Source organism: Aplidium turbinatum, chromosome 13, assembly GCF_918807975.1.
Source record: "Aplidium turbinatum chromosome 13, kaAplTurb1.1, whole genome shotgun sequence".
Taxonomy (NCBI): domain Eukaryota; kingdom Metazoa; phylum Chordata; class Ascidiacea; order Aplousobranchia; family Polyclinidae; genus Aplidium; species Aplidium turbinatum.
This window is the reverse complement of record NC_137484.1, coordinates 18,891,132-18,910,880: the sequence shown is the minus strand read 5'-3', so window position 1 is coordinate 18,910,880 and position 19,749 is coordinate 18,891,132. Positions and strand designations below refer to the sequence as shown.

The 19,749-nt window shown below is 35.8% G+C and overlaps 1 protein-coding gene across 1 annotated transcript; it reads left to right on the top strand.

Annotated features, from left to right (window-relative positions):
* Nucleotides 1–7,000: 7,000 nt before the first annotated feature.
* LOC145781711 (lymphocyte antigen 75-like) lies at nt 7,001–19,202 on the top strand. Its single transcript, XM_082593380.1, has 9 exons — nt 7,001–7,182; nt 9,032–9,247; nt 10,476–10,649; nt 11,369–11,584; nt 12,779–12,862; nt 13,358–13,478; nt 14,099–14,163; nt 18,455–18,544; nt 18,948–19,202. The coding sequence occupies exons 2-9, from the start codon at nt 9,049–9,051 to the stop codon at nt 19,034–19,036; spliced, it is 1,038 nt and encodes a 345-aa protein (XP_082449506.1). The 5' UTR covers nt 7,001–7,182; nt 9,032–9,048; the 3' UTR covers nt 19,037–19,202.
* The last annotated feature ends 547 nt before the right edge of the window (nt 19,203–19,749 follow it).

The window sequence follows — 19,749 nt, the reverse complement described above, 5'->3', positions numbered from 1 at the left end:
ACAAAGTGGCCGGCGACCGCCAAAAGGTTTGTCACCCCTGATCTAAACCAAGGGTCTCAAACTCAAATTGCTCGGAGGGCCAAATAAATACTTGCACTTTGATTTAACAATACACATAAAACTTTAATAAACAAAATAACATAGGAAGAACGTGAGATCACAATGAAAAAATAATTCTAAGAACATAGAGATAAAACAAAAACACTGTACGAACCTAACAAAACGCAAACGAAACAATTTGGTTGTGGAAAGTAGAAACAATTTGCAATAAACTTTCAAAAATGAACAGGCATAGCTCAGCAACAATACGACATTTAACAATGTAGCACAAAAAATAAAATAAAGCGAACATTTTCAACTATACTGATAGACCTTTTCAAGCTTATCAAAAAAATTATACATTGCATGAGAAAATACTAGAGAAACACAGTATAACATCAAAAATATTGTTTAATCTAAACATTGAAAGACTACCTATCCTGCTCACATACAAAATGACTACACAAAACAACGGACCAAGTAGAGAATTATGTTCAGAAGAGAAGTATCCAGGCAGATTGCGCAAGATAGACTAAAAAAGCACAAAACGAGATAATTGCACAAAGCAAAAAGAACATTGCTTCCAGTTTCCTTTCCATTTGCTGAGCAAATAATAGAATGTTTTTTATGGAAAAATCATTTGTTACAATACTAATCCAACCTACCAAATGGCCTTTAATTTCTACTTTCGTTTCACAGAGGACATAACCCGTTGCTGCTGTTTATCGAATGTTAACTGCTTCATATTAAACATGTGATTGAAGCATTTATTCATCGACAACATCAAGTGGCCTAATTCTGAACAGCGTTTTCTAAACAGATCCTAAGCTGTCAATTTTTTATCCCTAAGTAAGACACTAGCAACAGAAAATGATTTTTCTTTTTTGATACAAAGTTTTATATGTTGTGGCATTGATCTACAAGAAAATTGTGCAACTTAGCCTAGCACTGTAGCCTTTGGTAGTTGCTGTTAGAAAAATAAATTTAAAGTTGGTTTAGAATCTTTATCCTCGGACTGACAAAGCCTCTGATAGATTATTCCAGGTAGAGGCTTCTGACCCTTTTGACCGCTTTTTTACATACTTGTAGTGGATTTTGACGCAGAACCGGTTACCGAGATTGGCAGAGTGAAGCTTTCGATTGTCAAGTGTTCTTGCCGGAGAATTATTCCATTCACTATAGGTGCCAGAGGTATTTTGAAAAGTGCTACGTTGAAGAATAAAACCGAGGAAAAGTACAGTAGTTGATAATAAATAAAATCTTTATTTATGTTGTACAGTATGTTGTGATGTGACAATTTTCATCAGTAAATAAAACCAGTTTTTATGCTTGTGAAGACTTTAGATTAAAAATTGCACAGCGTAGTTATTTAATAAATTAACAATTTTATGTATTAGATATTTTCAAAATAAAATGACGACAGATCTTTCTCAGCGGTCTTAGTACATTTATTATATCTCAGTGACATCTTCGCCAACATTGTCTCACCTTGTTTACTGCTTAAAGTATTATCAAATATATAAATTTGTATAAGGCAGTGGTATGCTTTTTATTTATAAAATTTGGCTTGATAAGGAAAAAATCTTTTAAATTTTTTTGAAAATTTGATAAGTATGTAGGCAAATGTATGTATGGTTGTATGAGTATGTAAGATAAGTATGTAGGCAGGTTACAAGTATTTCATTCAAAATATGAGTTGAAAAATAATTTGAGGTCTTGCTTCAGAATAAAGTTTTAGAAAAAGAACATATTGAAATATTAGCTAATGGAGGTTTCCAAAAACCAATTTGTAAACTGACTCATAACCCAAGCAGCATGCAATTTCTCCGTCTTTAGTCTCTTTGAAGGTAATGTCTGGATTCAGTGACGGATCCACGGAAAGGCGTTGCTCCCCTTAAAGCACAAAAAAGTAACTATTTGCGGTGTTTTTAAAAGGTCGAATCTATTTAGACCTACATATCATCTTGTTTTTCTGAAATTGTGTTTTTCTCAAACCCCCTAAAACTGCTTGCTGGATCTGTCCCTGTTTGGGATTGCTTTTGATTATTATTTAATGATCATACAAAAAGCTACCGGGTAATACTCTAGGCATATGGGCTACTCCAAGAAAATATATAGAATTATTCTAAAACTACAAAGTAGCCTAATGCCACAAATTATTCTTGTAAGGACACTGTTGGTCATAAAATTTGTATTGTTTAGATATAATACTGTAAGGATGTTTTTCCTCGCTTTGATGTTTATAGTTTTGCACACTTAGTCTGGGAGCCTACGACAGAAGATTTCACCCCATAAGGTACAAAAGGTTTGACCCCTTGAAGTTACTGGGGTCAACCATGTCACTCACAAAAAGTATGGAAGATTGACCGCACCGGGTGGATCTGGACCCTAGAGCCCCCTAAAAAGCCCAAAAAGGGGGTTAATTTCACCCCATAAGGTACATGGACCAAACTTGGTGAAAACGAAGTTCTATGTCAGGACATCACAAAAATATCAAATCTAACAATATTTTCGAGTGGAAAGGTGATGTAAGACTCCCCCCAAAGTGACCCCCCAGGGGGTTAATTTCACCCCATAAGGTACATGGACCAAAGTTGGTCAAAACGAAGTCTTATGTCAGGACATCACAAAAATATCAAATCTAACAATATTTTCGAGTGGAAAGGTGATGTAAGATGCCTTCAAAGTGACTTCCCTTAATGTGACCCCCTCGGAAGGTTTATTCCACCCCATAAGGTACATGGACCAAACTTGGTCAAAATGAAGTCTTATGTCAGGACATCACAAAAATATCAAATCTAACAATATTTTCGGGTGGAAAGGTGGTGTAAGATGACTTCAAAGTGACTTTCCTTAATGTGACCCCCTCGAAAGGTGAATTTCACCCCATAAAGTACATGGACCAAACTTGGTCAAAACGAAGTCTTATGTCAGGACATCACAAAAATATCAAATCTAACAATATTTTTGGGTGGAAAGGTGATGTAAGATGTCATCAAAGTGACCCCCAGAGGGTTTATTTCACCATAGAGTACATGGACCAAACGTGGTCAAAACGAAGTCTTCTAGGGCACCACAAAATATCAAATCTAACAATACTCTCATTTGGAAAGGTGATAAAAGACCTACCCAAAAGTGAATCTCCTCCTATAGTTTAATTTACTTCATCCCTTTCTTGAACCAACCTAGGTGTAACGAAAGTGCTATGCCAGGACAGTACGAATGGATTAAATTTAAAAATATTTTTATATAGGTTTTGATGAAATACATTCACACGCTGTCCCATGATGCATGAAATGGAACTATAGCCTACTTTACAAAAAGTTTTTGTATAAATCATATTCAGTCAATCGAAAAAAGGCAACAGGACATGACAATACATGGCTTTGTAACACCAAAAACAGAAAGTACATAAGAAGCATATAGGCTACAGTAGCCAGAAAATTGATCCAAGATCTTGATACGACCACTAAATGTGGACTTAATCGAACAACTGACTATCCAAATCAAAACGTTTCGAAATGAATCATTTGGAACGTTAATTTAGGCAGTAATGAACATTTTCCAGCTGCTACAATAAATAACCCAATAAACCCAATGTAGTAATTTTTTGTTTAATGCCATTTGCTTCATGTCTCCAATCAGTTATTGTAACTGTTCATTCATAAACAGAGATTGTTCGTGTAAATGTAAACGGTCGTTTCTTTATTCTTCATTGTCACTGCTGTCGCTTTCACTTTCTTCATCTTATTCTTCAGATTCATACAATTCTCCTGTTATATACAGAGATAAAGCAAGCTGTCTGCGATGTACCAGCCCCAAGCAATGTGGTTATCCGCACGTCTGACACTGACTGTCTTGTAATTGGCCTAGGTTGCTATGGAACTTTTGATCCTTCATTAAAGATATGGATAGAAGCTGGCTTGCAAAGCAATAACACGCAGCGGTACATCAACATCAACCAGCTGCATAGGCCTACCGCACTTGGAGTGACGATTTGCAAGTGTTTACCTGCATATCATGCCTTTACAGATTCTGATTACACCTCGTCATTTAGCAGGAAAGGGAAAGTGCGGCCGCTGAAATTACTCCAAGGAAACCACGAAGCGCAGGCAGCTTTTAGCCAACTCGGACAAGACAAAGAAATTAGTGAAGACATTATCATCGCAATAGAGAACTTTGTGTGTAACATGTACAAAAACAAGAAAATTAATTATGTCAACGAAGTCCGTTTACAAATGTTTTTAGACGGCTACAAACCCAAAAAAGAAAATGAAAGGATATCATGCATACCAGAAGCTACTGTAGATAGTAGTACTCTACCACTTTGTTTACGAGTACTTCTCCAGAAGACAAGGCGCACTCATCTCATCACAAGATGGTGGTTATCTTCAACTAGAAGTGAACAAGCAGCAACGTCGCTGCTAGAGTAGGCTATGGCTGGAAAGAAGAAGGAGGTTGTTATAAAGTGGTGTGGTTTGAAGGTAAAGGTATAAAGCATCTTTAGATGTCTCTGCGTGGAATCTGATCTCATCCAGGAAAGTCAAGAAGAAGGTAAACAACATTGGATGTCGCTTGGGTTACCCTTTATAAATATAAAACTTTCTCCTGGTCTATCTGTCATTTACTTTCTTACTGTAAACATTAGCCAATAACTGGCTGTAAAGTTTCGTTTTAGGAACCTATAACCAATAGTTTCTGCAATCTTGAGAAAAATGCCTGGGTGCACTAAATAACAAATAAATGTTGAACTTTTTCCAGTTAATAGTAAGTTGCAATGTTGCATTATTCGAAGAAAAATAGACGTCTGTAAAAGATAATAAAATTACTATTGTATGTTACGCATATCTGTAGTGCATAATAGCAATTGTTTCGTACAGTCTTTATTTCTCTGTATATAACAGGAGAATTGTATGAATCTGAAGAATAAGACGAAGAAAGTGAAAGCGACACCAGTGACAATGAAGAATAAAGAAACGACCGTTTACATTTACACAAACAATTTCTGTTTATGAATGAACAGTTACAATAACTGATTGGAGACATGAACAAATGGCATTAAACAAAAATTTACTACATTGGGTTTATTGGGTTATTTATTGTAGCAGCTGGAAAATGTTCAGCCTGCGCTTCGTGGTTTCCTTGGAGTAATTTCAGCGGCCGCACTTTCCCTTTCCTGCTAAATGACGAGGTGTAATCAGAATCTGTAAAGGCATGATATGCAGGTAAACACTTGCAAATCGTCACTCCAAGTGCGGTAGGCCTTATGCAGCTGGTTGATGTTGATGTACCGCTGCGTGTTATTGCTTTGCAAGCCAGCTTCTATCCATATCTTTAATGAAGGATCAAAAGTTCCATAGCAACCTAGGCCAATTACAAGACAGTCAGTGTCAGACGTGCGGATAACCACATTGCTTGGGGCTGGTACATCGCAGACAGCTTGCTTTATCTCTGTATATAACAGGAGAATTGTATGAATCTGAAGAATAAGATGAAGAAAGTGAAAGCGACAGCAGTGACAATGAAGAATAAAGAAACGACCGTTTACATTTACACGAACAATCTCTGTTTATGAATGAACAGTTACAATAACTGATTGGAGACATGAAGCAAATGGCATTAAACAAAAATTTACTACATTGGGTTTATTGGGTTATTTATTGTAGCAGCTGGAAAATGTTCATTACTGCCTAAATTAACGTTCCAAATGATTCATTTCGAAACGTTTTGATTTGGATAGTCAGTTGTTCGATTAAGTCCACATTTAGTGGTCGTATCAAGATCTTGGATCAATTTTCTGGCTACTGTAGCCTATATGCTTCTTATGTACTTTCTGTTTTTGGTGTTACAAAGCCATGTATTGTCATGTCCTGTTGCCTTTTTTCGATTGACTGAATATGATTTATACAAAAACTTTTTGTAAAGTAGGCTATAGTTCCATTTCATGCATCATGGGACAGCGTGTGAATGTATTTCATCAAAACCTATATAAAAATATTTTTAAATTTAATCCATTCGTACTGTCCTGGCATAGCACTTTCGTTACACCTAGGTTGGTTCAAGAAAGGGATGAAGTAAATTAAACTATAGGAGGAGATTCACTTTTGGGTAGGTCTTTTATCACCTTTCCAAATGAGAGTATTGTTAGATTTGATATTTTGTGGTGCCCTAGAAGACTTCGTTTTGACCACGTTTGGTCCATGTACTCTATGGTGAAATAAACCCTCTGGGGGTCACTTTGATGACATCTTACATCACCTTTCCACCCAAAAATATTGTTAGATTTGATATTTTTGTGATGTCCTGACATAAGACTTCGTTTTGACCAAGTTTGGTCCATGTACTTTATGGGGTGAAATTCACCTTTCGAGGGGGTCACATTAAGGAAAGTCACTTTGAAGTCATCTTACACCACCTTTCTACCCGAAAATATTGTTAGATTTGATATTTTTGTGATGTCCTGACATAAGACTTCATTTTGACCAAGTTTGGTCCATGTACCTTATGGGGTGGAATAAACCTTCCGAGGGGGTCACATTAAGGGAAGTCACTTTGAAGGCATCTTACATCACCTTTCCACCCGAAAATATTGTTAGATTTGATATTTTTGTGATGTCCTGACATAAGACTTCGTTTTGACCAACTTTGGTCCATGTACCTTATGGGGTGAAATTAACCCCCTGGGGGGTCACTTTGGGAGGAGTCTTACATCACCTTTCCACTCGAAAATATTGTTAGATTTGATATTTTTGTGATGTCCTGACATAGAACTTCGTTTTCACCAAGTTTGGTCCATGTACCTTATGGGGTGAAATTAACCCCCTTTTTGGGCTTTTTAGGGGGCTCTAGGGTCCAGATCCACCCGGTGCGGTCAATCTTCCATACTTTTTGTGAGTGACATGGTTGACCCCAGTAACTTCAAGGGGTCAAACCTTTTGTACCTTATGGGGTGAAATCTTCTGTCGTAGGCTCTCGGTCTAACTGTCACTGCTCAAACTTCTACTGAATATTACGTGAGCACCACTTCTGTAAGTAGCTTTGACAAAGCACAAGAAGCCTGTTCAAGTTCATCTGCCACTTTGGTTCTCATCCAAACCAACGACGTGCACGATTTCATCAATTTAATTGTTTCTTCTTTGTCTGGTAAGTAGTTTTCACTGTAAACTAATAACGGCACAATTATTGCTACTGTAAACGTAAAGCTATAGACGTACAGAGATAGTTGTACACGAGCGGTCTCCCTCTTTTTCTATCACAGACAGGTCTAAAAATAGAAATAGCCTCGCAGAGCGGCAATCGGAAAAACAATGTTTGACACCTACTTATAGGTCTAATTTTTATAGAGGTTTTTGAGGGGCTGTTATAACGTTATCGATAGGCTGGTATTCCTTCAGTCCCTTGCCAAAACAATGCATTTCCAGTGCCGCCGGTATTTAAGTTAAAAAGAGAGGGTGGAACGAGCAGCAGCAGTGACCGAGTGGTTAGCGCGTTGGGCTCGCAGTCGAGAGTCTGTGTGTTCGACTCCAGCCACCCGCACTTGCTGTTGTTTCTCTGGGCAAGAAACTTTACAATAATTTTTGCCTCTACCCAGTGATCGATTTCGAGTAATTGGTAGTACCAAATTTAAGTCATAAGTAGAGTAGAGTAGACAACCGGAAACAGACATTGCCGTCGGCTGCAGCGTGGGTCAGGTGTTCGTCGGAAGGCGTACACCGATGCATAGCGCTCAAGTCCGCTTTCCCGCAATGCAGGATAAAGATAAATAAACAAACAAAACAAAAAGCGAGCGAGAAAAGTTTGCAAAAATGTAGAAAATTTAAGTGTTGTTTTACTTTTTTTTAGCATGTGACCAAGTGCCCCCTCCCTGTATCAGTCACTGCTTGATAGATATACAACAGGTTATAGGAAAGATTCATACCTATTAAGTGCATAATTTCAATTGCTTTCATTATGATTGATGAATTTAATTTATGAGTATGAGAACATACTTTCAACCAACTGAGACTCTCGACGGCCATTTTGATCGAACGTTCTCGCGAGCCGGTAGCATCTTTTTCGCGACCCGGTGGTTAGAGGGCCTTGTTGCACACAACACATTACATAAATTGGCAAGTATTGTCGGGTAAAGTGTTGGTTTTTGAATGTTTAAACATGATCAGTGTTTTTTTTAAGGTGTTTTGGGGGACCGAAACGATCCCCCAAATTTCTCCAGCGGTTTCCTAAAATTTGGACCTGCAACTACAGTAGAAAAGTAATGGTTGTTTCTCGCTATGTCTTGTCGATAATACGAATATAGCCTACGATCAATAGTTCAACTGCAAACAACGAAGAAATGGAAGCTGGCGGATGGGAACGGGATTGCGAATCTGTTTTGTTGCATGAGATAGAACCTGAAAATTTTGTTCTGTGATTGTGCACTGCCAGTAGCTTAATAAATAATTCGTTTAAGCAACTATGGCTATTATTTGGTATTTAAATGAAACACTTGCGGTCTCTTAAAACTACTTAGCGGTCACCCAAACCAAACCTTAAAAAAAAAAAACTGAACATGATCATGAGCAAGTGCATGAAAAATATTTTATTATACAGCGTAAACCAAGATAAACCATTACAGGTAGATTGGATTTGGAAGTAACTTAGCAGAAACAATAATAATTTCAATCCAAAGTCTAAGCAAAATAAGGATAGATGTTACATGAATTGGCTATAAACACGAGTAGCTTATTTACCTTGCATTTACAGTGTGTTTGTTAAGGATTATCTTTGATGGAAACACTTGCCTTGCTAAGATTTGTACATAATATAGAGCCTTTTCATACTCAAATTTAGCATCTTCACCAAAGTACAAAGTGATAACACTAACTTCAATGGGTGAAATAACTAAACTTTGTCATCACTTTACACACTTTGCGAATAGCGTATAACCTGACGAATAGCTAATAACTTGACGAAAATCTACGATTATTTGCTTGAATTTACTTTGGTGAAATAGATTACTACATCGGATTGATGCGTGACAGCTACAACGCCAAATGTAACTTCGATTGGATCGATGGAACAAACGAATGCGATGCTGACTTTACAAACTGGGCAGATGGTGAACCCAACAACAATGAAGGCAACAACAACTGTGCAGTGATGAAAGACGGAAAGTGGTACTCAGAGTTATGCAATATCAACATCAACTATATTTGTCAAAGACAAACAGGTAATCTTGCAAGAAATTCAAAAGGAATTTAAGCCAAAGAAATGGAATAATGCCGTAAGCCAAAGAAATGGAATAATATAAAGCGAAAAACCTCAATAACACGAAATTGTTTCTTTTTTGCTCTTGTTAGTACTTTAAAAGTGTGACCACCTACGCTGCTACAATCTGTCTCGCTAGTTTGAAGGTTTGTAGCTTATCTTCTATAACAGTGGTTTATCGCAAGCAATTGTATCGTATGGAGCTTTGTAGTTCCAAAACGTATGTAGGCTACAGAGGTCAATAAATAAAGGTGCTTTCAAGACTTTAAATAAAACTTGGAACAAAATACTGTAGGTTTACTTTGTCATAACTTTTTGACGACCACATGACTTCAAGACACTCTAATTTGTTTCCCCAAACTGGTTACTATTTAGGCATCTAGACCAATTCTTCTTTTCTTCTAGCTAGATCAGAGGTGGGAAAACTACGGCCCGCGGGCCGCACGCGGCCCGAAACAACTTTTTGTACGGCCCGCGAAAGCCTTCAGCAATTATATAAAAAAAATAATCCTAAAATTGCTTGAAAATTTTATTTACTACCATGACATAATTAAACTTTTTCTTCATACATTTCATCTTGATAACGATAAATTATAGTTATTTTGTCGCATTGTAGTTTGTTTTCCCAGCCACATTGTGATCTTGCATGAATGCATGGCTATTATATTGCTAAACAGCCGATTATGTTACAATCAAAATTTTTGACTTCGGCCTGTCGCATCATGAGACTTTCTTGTTCGTTTTAGTTTTGGATCAAGGCCAAGACTCTTGGTGTTTGTAGAGAAAAAGCGGCGATTGCGACAGTTTTTCTGATTATGTTAATTCGCTCACAAATGTAGTCTGTTTAATTCGCTCAAAGTGCGTCTGGCAAAGTGTTATCTTGATGTGGGTTGCAGTCAAATAAATAATTGAGGCAAACATTTTTTATATCTTTTATATAACACATGTAGGCCTACTGTATATAAAATCTCCATTTTTTTTATCATTTTTAAAATAACAAAAATCTTGTGTTTTGACTATTTTAGATTTTATGTTTTGGCTTGTAATCTTAATTATACTATACTGCGGCCCTCGAACAAATTCAGATTCTGAATGTGGCCCTCGAGATAAAAGTTCTTGCTCCCCCCTGAATTTATCATTTTCAGACTTAGAATCATTTTCTTGACTTAATTTCTCTGTTACTTTAATAGATCCAGTTTGGTACCAGTATGCTTCTATTGGATATTACGTCAGCACCACTTCTGCAAATACTTTCGAAATAGCACAAGAAACTTGTTCAAGTTTGTCCGCAACGCTGGGACTTATTCAAAATTCGGACGTACAAGATTTCATTAATTCAGTTTTGAAAATCTCTAGTCCTACTGGTCAGTTGGAATGATAAAACGCTAATGTTTTTTCACGTTTGTGATGGTCCGTTAATAAAGCCAATTTTTTTAAATTTGAATCAAGCTTTTTTATTTTTATGATAAAAAATGCTTTTCCGAACAAAATGCTTTGTCTGCAGTTTTATTGACTCTCATTTGTCAGTGTCCACACATCATAATACATTGGAACCGGCTAAAAAGTGCCAGGTGCAATTTGTATAAGCTTGTTCCATTTTTCTTGTAAGCACGCATGACTTGTTGGTATAGCGATAGCTTAAATCGAATGTTTGAACTGTGGTTATGCTGTTGTCGTGAATCGCTGTTTCGGGTCGTCAGACATAAAAGATTAAAAACCACCAGGTTAAATCGACTGATTGTTTTCTAAAGCAGTAAGCCCCAAAGATAAAATTTGATAGTTTTGGAACGCTTTCTAATGTGAGTTAGGCTACAATAAGCTCATAGGTTGCTTTAAAATTACTTTAGCAAGCCAAGAATTTTAATTATTTAGCTAAAAATGTTTAGATAAAAAATACTTGACATATCTAATAAGACGACCTAATTTCTGATAAAAACAGTTGTATGACATTTAATTGATAACACGCAGTTGCTTATCCATACACGGTTTTGGAGTACAAAAGCAAAACCTTGTGCAATGTAATGACAAAATAAGTGCAGAGATAAGCTTGAATTTCTGTAGCAGACCTATTCTCCTTCAATAGATTTCTACATCAGATTGAAGCGTGTAAATAGGACGAGCACATGTGACTTCGAATGGATCGATGGAACCAATCAATGCGATCATAACGTTACAAACTGGGCAGATGGTGAACCCAATAACACTGAAAGCAACAACGACTGTGCAGTGATGAAAGAAGGAGGGGAATGGTTTTCAGAGTCATGCGATCTTAACATCAACTATATTTGTCAAAGAAAAGGTGGAGTTTTCAAAAAGTTTGCGATGTAAAACAATCTGAAATTATATTCAAATCAAATTAAATTGTCAACCACAATAACGCATGAATAAGTTTTGTTTTGACCTACAACTCATGCAATAAAATGAACCTCAATTACAAATTATATTTTTCTTTTATGTTCTATTACCAATACCATCTCAAAAGTTTGAAGACAGTGTGTCAGCCATGTTGATTTCAAATGAAAATGTGTTTACTTTGTTGGAGGGTAAATAACCCATTTAGCAGCATGATATGCATATCTCATATTCTACTTAGGTTTCAAAATAGTCTTCTCTGCGTATCATCATTTTTCTTGGAAAACCAACATTTGTGTCGATAACAGATTGCACTCAGTTAGCATCGGTACAAACAATAGCCTACCCTCCTGAGCTTTGATAAAAGAAGCAACATTCTGTCAAAAAGTGACGTTACAATGAGAGATTATGGAAATGTTGCATGTTCTTAAAAAAACGTATGTGATTCAGCGCCTGATACCATTGTTATTCGGAATTTTCAATCTGGTACATTCAATATAGTTTTTTCAATTCAATTTTTAAACATAAGGAACACGCTCTCATTTACAAAATTTTACGCTTGTTAAGTCCATATCTATTTCGTATATTTTCAGCATGTTAAACTTAGTATACAAAAATAAGTTTAAGGTTCATAGGCCAACGATAAACCACCAACAAACTTCAATAGAGAGTCATGTACGATTTTTAAAATTTTAAATTGAAAAAGATCAGCAGACCTGTCCATATTGTTGTTCTACTTGGTCGACCACTTCAGGCTTTTCTCCCATGGATAGATTTAAATGAAGAGGACAAGGAAGTAAAAATGATAATCTTCGTTTCTAGCTTGAAGCATATTGTCATTAAACGCTTTACCAATCAATAGCCTACCAAGAAGATACAGTGTAATACATACAGCAATTTATAATATAGCAATAAAACTGTATAGATACTCGACTAGGTCGATTTCTTACAATAATTCAAGTTTAATTGTTTACTTACTTTTACAGCACATGGTGGAACTGTTTTACGAAAAAGAGCATCGGTTTAACAAACCTTTGCAAACATTAGTTTTCGTAGTTCAAACTTTTTAACCCTTCCATTTAATCTTAATAATCGTGTTTAGACAATGGCAGTTTTAAATGCAAACAATCTTATTTAATAGAAACTTCAGCAACAACAGCATCTTCAAAACTTATTTCTACAGATTCAATGACAAGTTTAGCACCAGAGAGCACATTTTCTACAGGTGAGCAGACTACCTTATTCATCCAAGGTTTCTAAATAAGTCTGTGTCCCGAAACTAGGCCATCTCGTTTGAATGCCACTAGAAACTACAAAGCTTTGTTTTCAGCACTGTGAAAAGAAAATATAACAAAACGACAAGTCGTATTGCAATTGTTTTATTAAATAAACTAATCAACTATAAAACATGAAGGAAAAGACAATTATTTCGAAGCAAGAGTTGTCCCTTGTTGCAAATGTACTTTTTCATAAAAACTTTTGGCGTTTATTTTCAATTTTTTACACTTAAAAAAGTATTCCAAGATCGTTCTGTCAACGCTACTAGTTTACAACTAATTTTGCTCTTTAATAAACAAAAGTCACTTACATATTCAGTTTGAAGTAAAATGCAATATCAAGCGGTTAATATCAAGATCATGAAACTCTTTCTCGTCTCTATTCGTTTACTTGCATTTTTAATTGACACTTTTTGTTGTTTCCTTTACGGATGAACTTCCAGATGAATCCTTATCGGTCACAATCATTATAATAATGACAGCCGTTGTGAGTGTGGTGGGCACTGTGTTGGTTGTTGCAGTCGTGCTGCTCGTGATCAGGAAGACGAGGAATAATAAAAAAGAGTAAGTCAGACACATCCCGGTCATGTTAAAATAATTTCAAAAACACATGTAGGAGACGTAAACTAAGAAAAACAATTGCAGCGGGTATCCAACGAATATCTTTTATTAAAATAATCATTATTAATCTAATCTTTGAAGCATTGCAACATCAAAAACAAAGATCTTATCTATTTTCTAGAGCTTCAAATATAACTCCAATAGAGACTATAACCATAAATGTTTCACACCTAGGCCTACGTTTGTTTGTTTGTTGTTGGTTAATAACATGAGATAGAACTCTTAGCTTTACAGCTAAGTAGGTTAATAAAGCAGATAAATTACTATTTTATCTTCTGTATCATAATTACTATTTTGGACACTGCTTTGACTACAAAAAGCTCCCGAGTTAAAAGACACATACTGAAACCGAACAATGATTAACAAAAAGAATAAAAGAATCATTAGTTTGGACAATGAATTTTTAATCGTTATCTTGGCTAACTACTGTATATCACATCTTCACTAACTTCAAGTCCATCAATGCCAACAACAGTGACAGGGACAAGTGTGTCGTGGTGAAAACGGTGCAATTTATTAATTTCAAAATTTGAACACTTGTTAAAGATTTTACCTGTTTGCAGAAATGATTCATCTAATGACTTGTCCATGAACTCCAAAAAGAACACAAACCATGAACATCCAACAGGTTTGTCACATCATAAACATTCACTTCTGTATTTGGCCTAAAAAGCTTCTAAGTTATTTTTTTATGCATTTCAAAACAATGTTTTTCTATGGTTGGCTGCTTGGTTGTTGAAAAAAAATCGTCGGATCACTAGGCATGCAACAACTTAGCAAGTGCTTCAACTCAGCAAGAACACTTCAGCTACTATCCAAGTCAGTAAATGAGATTTTCATCTAGCATCGGACTTGTTTGGTCATCGCTTGCTAAACTGAATTTGCTGACTTGTGGCATGCCAAGTTTCGGCTTGCTCAGTTGTTACTTAGTTTCATTAGTTATTTGCCAACTTCAGCAACTTGCTGAAACGTAGCTATAGCTCAGTTATCACTTGCTCAGTTTACAACTTGCTGTGTACAGTACAGCTATGTACTGCTGACTTGTAGGGAATTCGTTAAATAGCCTATATCAACAACATGTAGACTAATATTAAATTAATGTGACTGGATGTAGGCCTAATGTGACTAATGTGACTAGAAGTAGCCTACATGACTCAATTTAATGAACTAAAACCTTAAATTGCGAATACGAATCAAAGATATCAGAATGAGTCCACAATGTGTTAGGAATCTATTCTTAACTACAAACTAATGCAAAGGGCTATTGAGTTTGACTAAAATAACTAAAAGATTATCATTATCATCGTTTTCAGCCTGTGGTAGCCCACTGCTGAGCGAAAGCTTTCCCGATTTCTTGCCAATCTAGTCGATCGTATATTCCTTTCTGTCTTCCTTCTTCTGGATGTCATTATTGAACAACTTTGTTGTTTCAAGAGCATTTAATTTTGGACAAGTTTTGTGCTACCAACTGTTGAATAACAGTTTCCAAGAAAGCGAAGTATTATTTCATCACTAAACTCCAACAAAATAGCATAGATTTACTGGTTTCGCTGATTTGAAATAGTAATTCCAAATGATGATCAACAATACAAAACCGATGGATGCAGCCTAAGCTATAAAATGTCGAGTTTTTATAGCAGTATTGTCCCTTTTTTTATTTAAAATTGCAAAAAGTCGCTGCACCAATTAAATATAAATATGAGTAGGCCGGTGTTTTGGAAGCAGTAAATAGGGCCTGGCGTGATTTAAGCTATTGAATATCGAGCTTATGTAGCAATATTTACAACACTTTTTCATTTTAAATGGCTAAAAAACGTTAAACAAACTAGAATGAGTGAGTCCCTAAACAGCCATGCACCTCCTCTCGGGGGGTATGATGGGCGGTTAATACAGCCCTGCTACCCAACACCACTTGAACAATAACATGTTTGCACTACACTAGTGGTTTCTTTACCAATGCAAGCTCCCCTTGAGGTGCATGAAGATTGGTTACCTTGTGTCGCGATTCTTGACTGAAATTGTGACCTAGTTTTGACTTTATTTTCCAGCGCTTAAACATTAAGTACGGTAACAATAGTTGTTAGTGACGTTTTTTGTGAAAAATGGCTTTCCTGCACTTGTAAGTGTGAAGACAGCAGCTCGGAACAAACTTAATTGTGAAGATGACATGGGAAGTGCGCATTGCGTTGTTTTCAACTAAGCCACGAATTATATTGCTGGCTTCGACAAAGCAGCTACAGTTCCTTCTCATTAATTCGAGAAAAAGTATATTGTGATCCACTAATTTTTTTGATTTGTGTAACCATGGCCACCTAAAGATAAGGCCTGATTTGTCACATTTTGCAGAAATTTCCAGGTTCTTCTAACTTTGGGCAAACGTTTAAATAAATTTTTCAAAAAATTAGATTTGTACGCTTTCTTTACTCTTTTCCCCAGATGACACAATAGGTTTTAACGTTCTCACATGTTGAAAAACAAAGAAAATTTGATTTTGTAGATTTTAGTCAGACTGTTAATTTTCAATAACAGTCTGATTTTGCGTTTTTCAACTTACTTTTTCTCATTTGCTACTGCTTCTCCAAGGCAACAAAAAAGTTTTTTGTCATTAGGAAACCGCAAAAAGTAAAAACATCTCAAAAAATGTCAGTTAAGCACTAGCAGTAGCTGTAATCAAAATCTGCAAAATGTGACAAATCAGGCCACATCTCCAGGTGGTCATGGTGTAACATGGAAAATAAAAAATAAACTTTGTCTGTTCTAGAGCCCAAAACATGTAAAATTTATGTGGTTTGACTTTGATTTATAACTCAAACGAGAAAAGGGGGCACAAAGTTTTACAAGTGACGCCAAAGGGTGCGCAGCCCAAAAATTTAAAAATCCCTTCACTGCACACTTACAACGCTAAAAATCAACGTTTTTGAACGGAAGAGGGCATGGTCCAATGCCCCTCTCTCTGCGTACGCCACTGCTGGAATACGTATTCGCCATATTGGTTCTAAAAGTATATGAAAAATAATCTCTACAGTAATCTAAACTCAAAGCCAAAACCGAATACAAAAGTAATAATATTAAAGGCTCGTGACAACTAACTTAGCCACATTTCAGCAAGTGGCTGGAGTTGACAAATGATAAAATTGAGCAACTAACAACTGAACCATTGTTAATCTGCTTGTTTCAAATACTTGCTTCGCATGGCAAGTAACCAATTGGAACCGCCGCATAAATATGAAGAAATTGGAGATGTGCCTCAACCAACCGATGGTAAGTCAAGAAGTAGTGTCCACAAACATAAACGCTCGGCACAGTTTCAGCGTGGCAATTTTTTTCTTTATAAATCATGAGCAGAAAGTGCCTGGAAAAAAGTTTACATTCTGCTTTGAGATAATTACTCAGTTAAATGTATTGAACAATTTTCTGCAAGATTTTTACATTTCAAGAGCTCATGTCGCAATAAATAAACTTAAATTTGGTGAAATATTTACATTAGAAGAAAAACTAAATGTAAATTGAGCTAATCAGAAGAATGCAAATTAACGAAGGAGCGTTAAGGCAAAAACGAATTCCTGTTGCACACTCCGAGAGTCGAACCAGCACTGCTTGATCTTGCCATTTCTTGCTTTGTGAAGTCAGGCGCCTAACCAACTGAGCTTTCGGAGCGAATCTTGTTGCACGCTATCTGATCCGCTCCTTGACCACGCAATCTGAATCTCTAAATCCTGTTGCATGGCTGTTCTTCAGATATAGCTAAATTTTTATTAATATTGTTTTTTTTGATAAAAACACAATTATGTGTTAAAAACTTTCGATTTACTTCTATGTGTGTTCAATATAAACATACTGAATCAGGAAGTGCAACTTGGCTATGTATAGTATGTTTGTGGTTCTGTTTTGCATATTACCTAGGGGAAAGCCGTGTATTATGAACCCCCTAACAATAAACGTTCCTAATTTCACAACTTCAATGAAAATATGGACAATATTTACAGAATAGCAAGCTAACATGCATACCTATTCCCCTTCAATATATTAGTATGTGATATTTTGTAATAAAAAGGTTATTTCAATTTTATTAATTTAACAAAAGAGTTCATATTACACAACCCTCTGTGTAATATGAACCCCTGTGATGTGTAATATGAACCGCTTTGAATCATTGCTGAATAGAGGTAGATTGACGACACAAAAACTGCACTAAAGCAAGCCACATTACATGTGCAGCATAACAATTTAATATCATTTAATACCATAATAAATTTAATACCATAAGGTTTTCAAATAATTTACACCAATTTTAGTAAACATGCACTACTTTTTAAATGTAAGCATTAAATTCACAAAAAGATAAGCAACATTAATCGAATGACGTGTACTGCATTGAAAATGCTGGTAAAATTGAAGTCTGAACCCAGTTTACAGAACCCAGAACCACCCCAGTTTACAGAACCCCAGTTTACAAAAATTCATTACACCATCATAAAGCGCTTGGTAATATGAACCTGGGTTCATATTACACATTCAGTTAGGGTTCATGTTACACACTTGTGGTGATTCCAGTTAAAATGCTGATAATCAACTAAATAATGCATTTTTCAAACAAAACTTGTTGTGAGTTCCATCATCAAGTTTATGTGAGGGTATATTAATAAAAAAATTACAAGTCAATTAATACAATGACAAAAAAAACAACAATTTCTCCATCTGCAAAATAATATCACACAAGCTTTAAACCTTTATACCCCCAAAACTTCGGCAACACGCCAACTTTCAACAAGAACATTTCCGGTCGAATGACCAGCAAGCTTACTTAATTCAAGCTGTTAAAAGTCAAACATTTTTATTGCCACGTTTTCTGAAAACAACAGGGGGTTCATAATACACAGCAGTTCATATTACACGGCTTTCCCCTATTTTTCTAATAGAAAACTGGAACAACACAACGGAAAACCAGCCTCACACTTATTTGCAAATAATTGGAGCAGAATCAATAAGTTCTATTCAAGAAGGAGACGGTATGTCTGAAAGTGTATTGCGGAATGTATGATAAACTGTAAAAAAATTGGCAAATTATTACCAAGAATAATTAGTTCTTTACGACAGTCATTGCAAAACTAAACCATTACCACTATCACAATTAACTTGTCATACCACTGACGAAAGATCTTCTTCTTCTTGCGTTTGAGGCCTCCACAGATCACGTTGTTACATCCAGGCGCAGCACCCAATGGATTGCGTATTCATCGAGCGTTGTTAGGTCCACATATCTATCTTGTGGTCGGTATACAGGACATTTATAGATTATGTGGTGTGCAGTTTGAACACCACATAACAAGATGACATAATAAATCTAGCAATTAATCTGACAAATCGTATCTCCTGTGACTTGCTGATAACTTGTTGTAATTTTGTTTCTAGAAAGCAGATCTGAAGCTGCAAGTTCGGTGGCAATTCAACCTCATCAACACGTGAATGTTCAACACGTTTATTCAACTCACATTGATTAGAAGACACAAAGGTTGAAAATGGTTGAATTCAACTGCGCAGCAATAAACTATGGCCAGACGTGTACACGTGGAAATATAAAACATCATCTCAAAAGACAGTTTAAATGTAATCTTGTGTTTTTTATCATCTGTTTTTCTATTTGTATCATGGCCACCTGGAGATGGCTGGTAGCCATAGTTGTATATTTAAGACATTTTTTCAACTTATATTGGTAGAGAACACATAGCGAGCAGTTAGTAGTAGTCTATTTATGAACGTAGTTCAGTTCAGTTCAGTTGTTTTTTTTGTTAACCTAACATCAAAACAGAACACTATGTCGAAACGTTCAGTATAAAACTACACAACTTAGTTTCAAAGTGTTTTTTTTTGTGTTTATTGTTTGAAGACATTATTGTGGACTTGAGCAGAGGACGCCTTCGTCCTTGGTATAGCGTTTGAATGTTTAGCGGAATTGCTTGATGACGTAATATTGTTGCACACTGGTGACAATAACAATAAAATATAAAATGAGACAAAAAAAATTCAAAAAGTATAACCAAATAGATTGTATGTAGGCTATCAATTTTTACGCTAAGAAAATAAGTTACTAAATAAAGACAAAAAATATTGAAAATAAATACTTGATTTTCTCATAGATGATACACGGGTTAGTTTAAGCTATTCAAAATGAATTGTTTTATATTATTTTCAGTGTCTCTACATTTTCTAATGT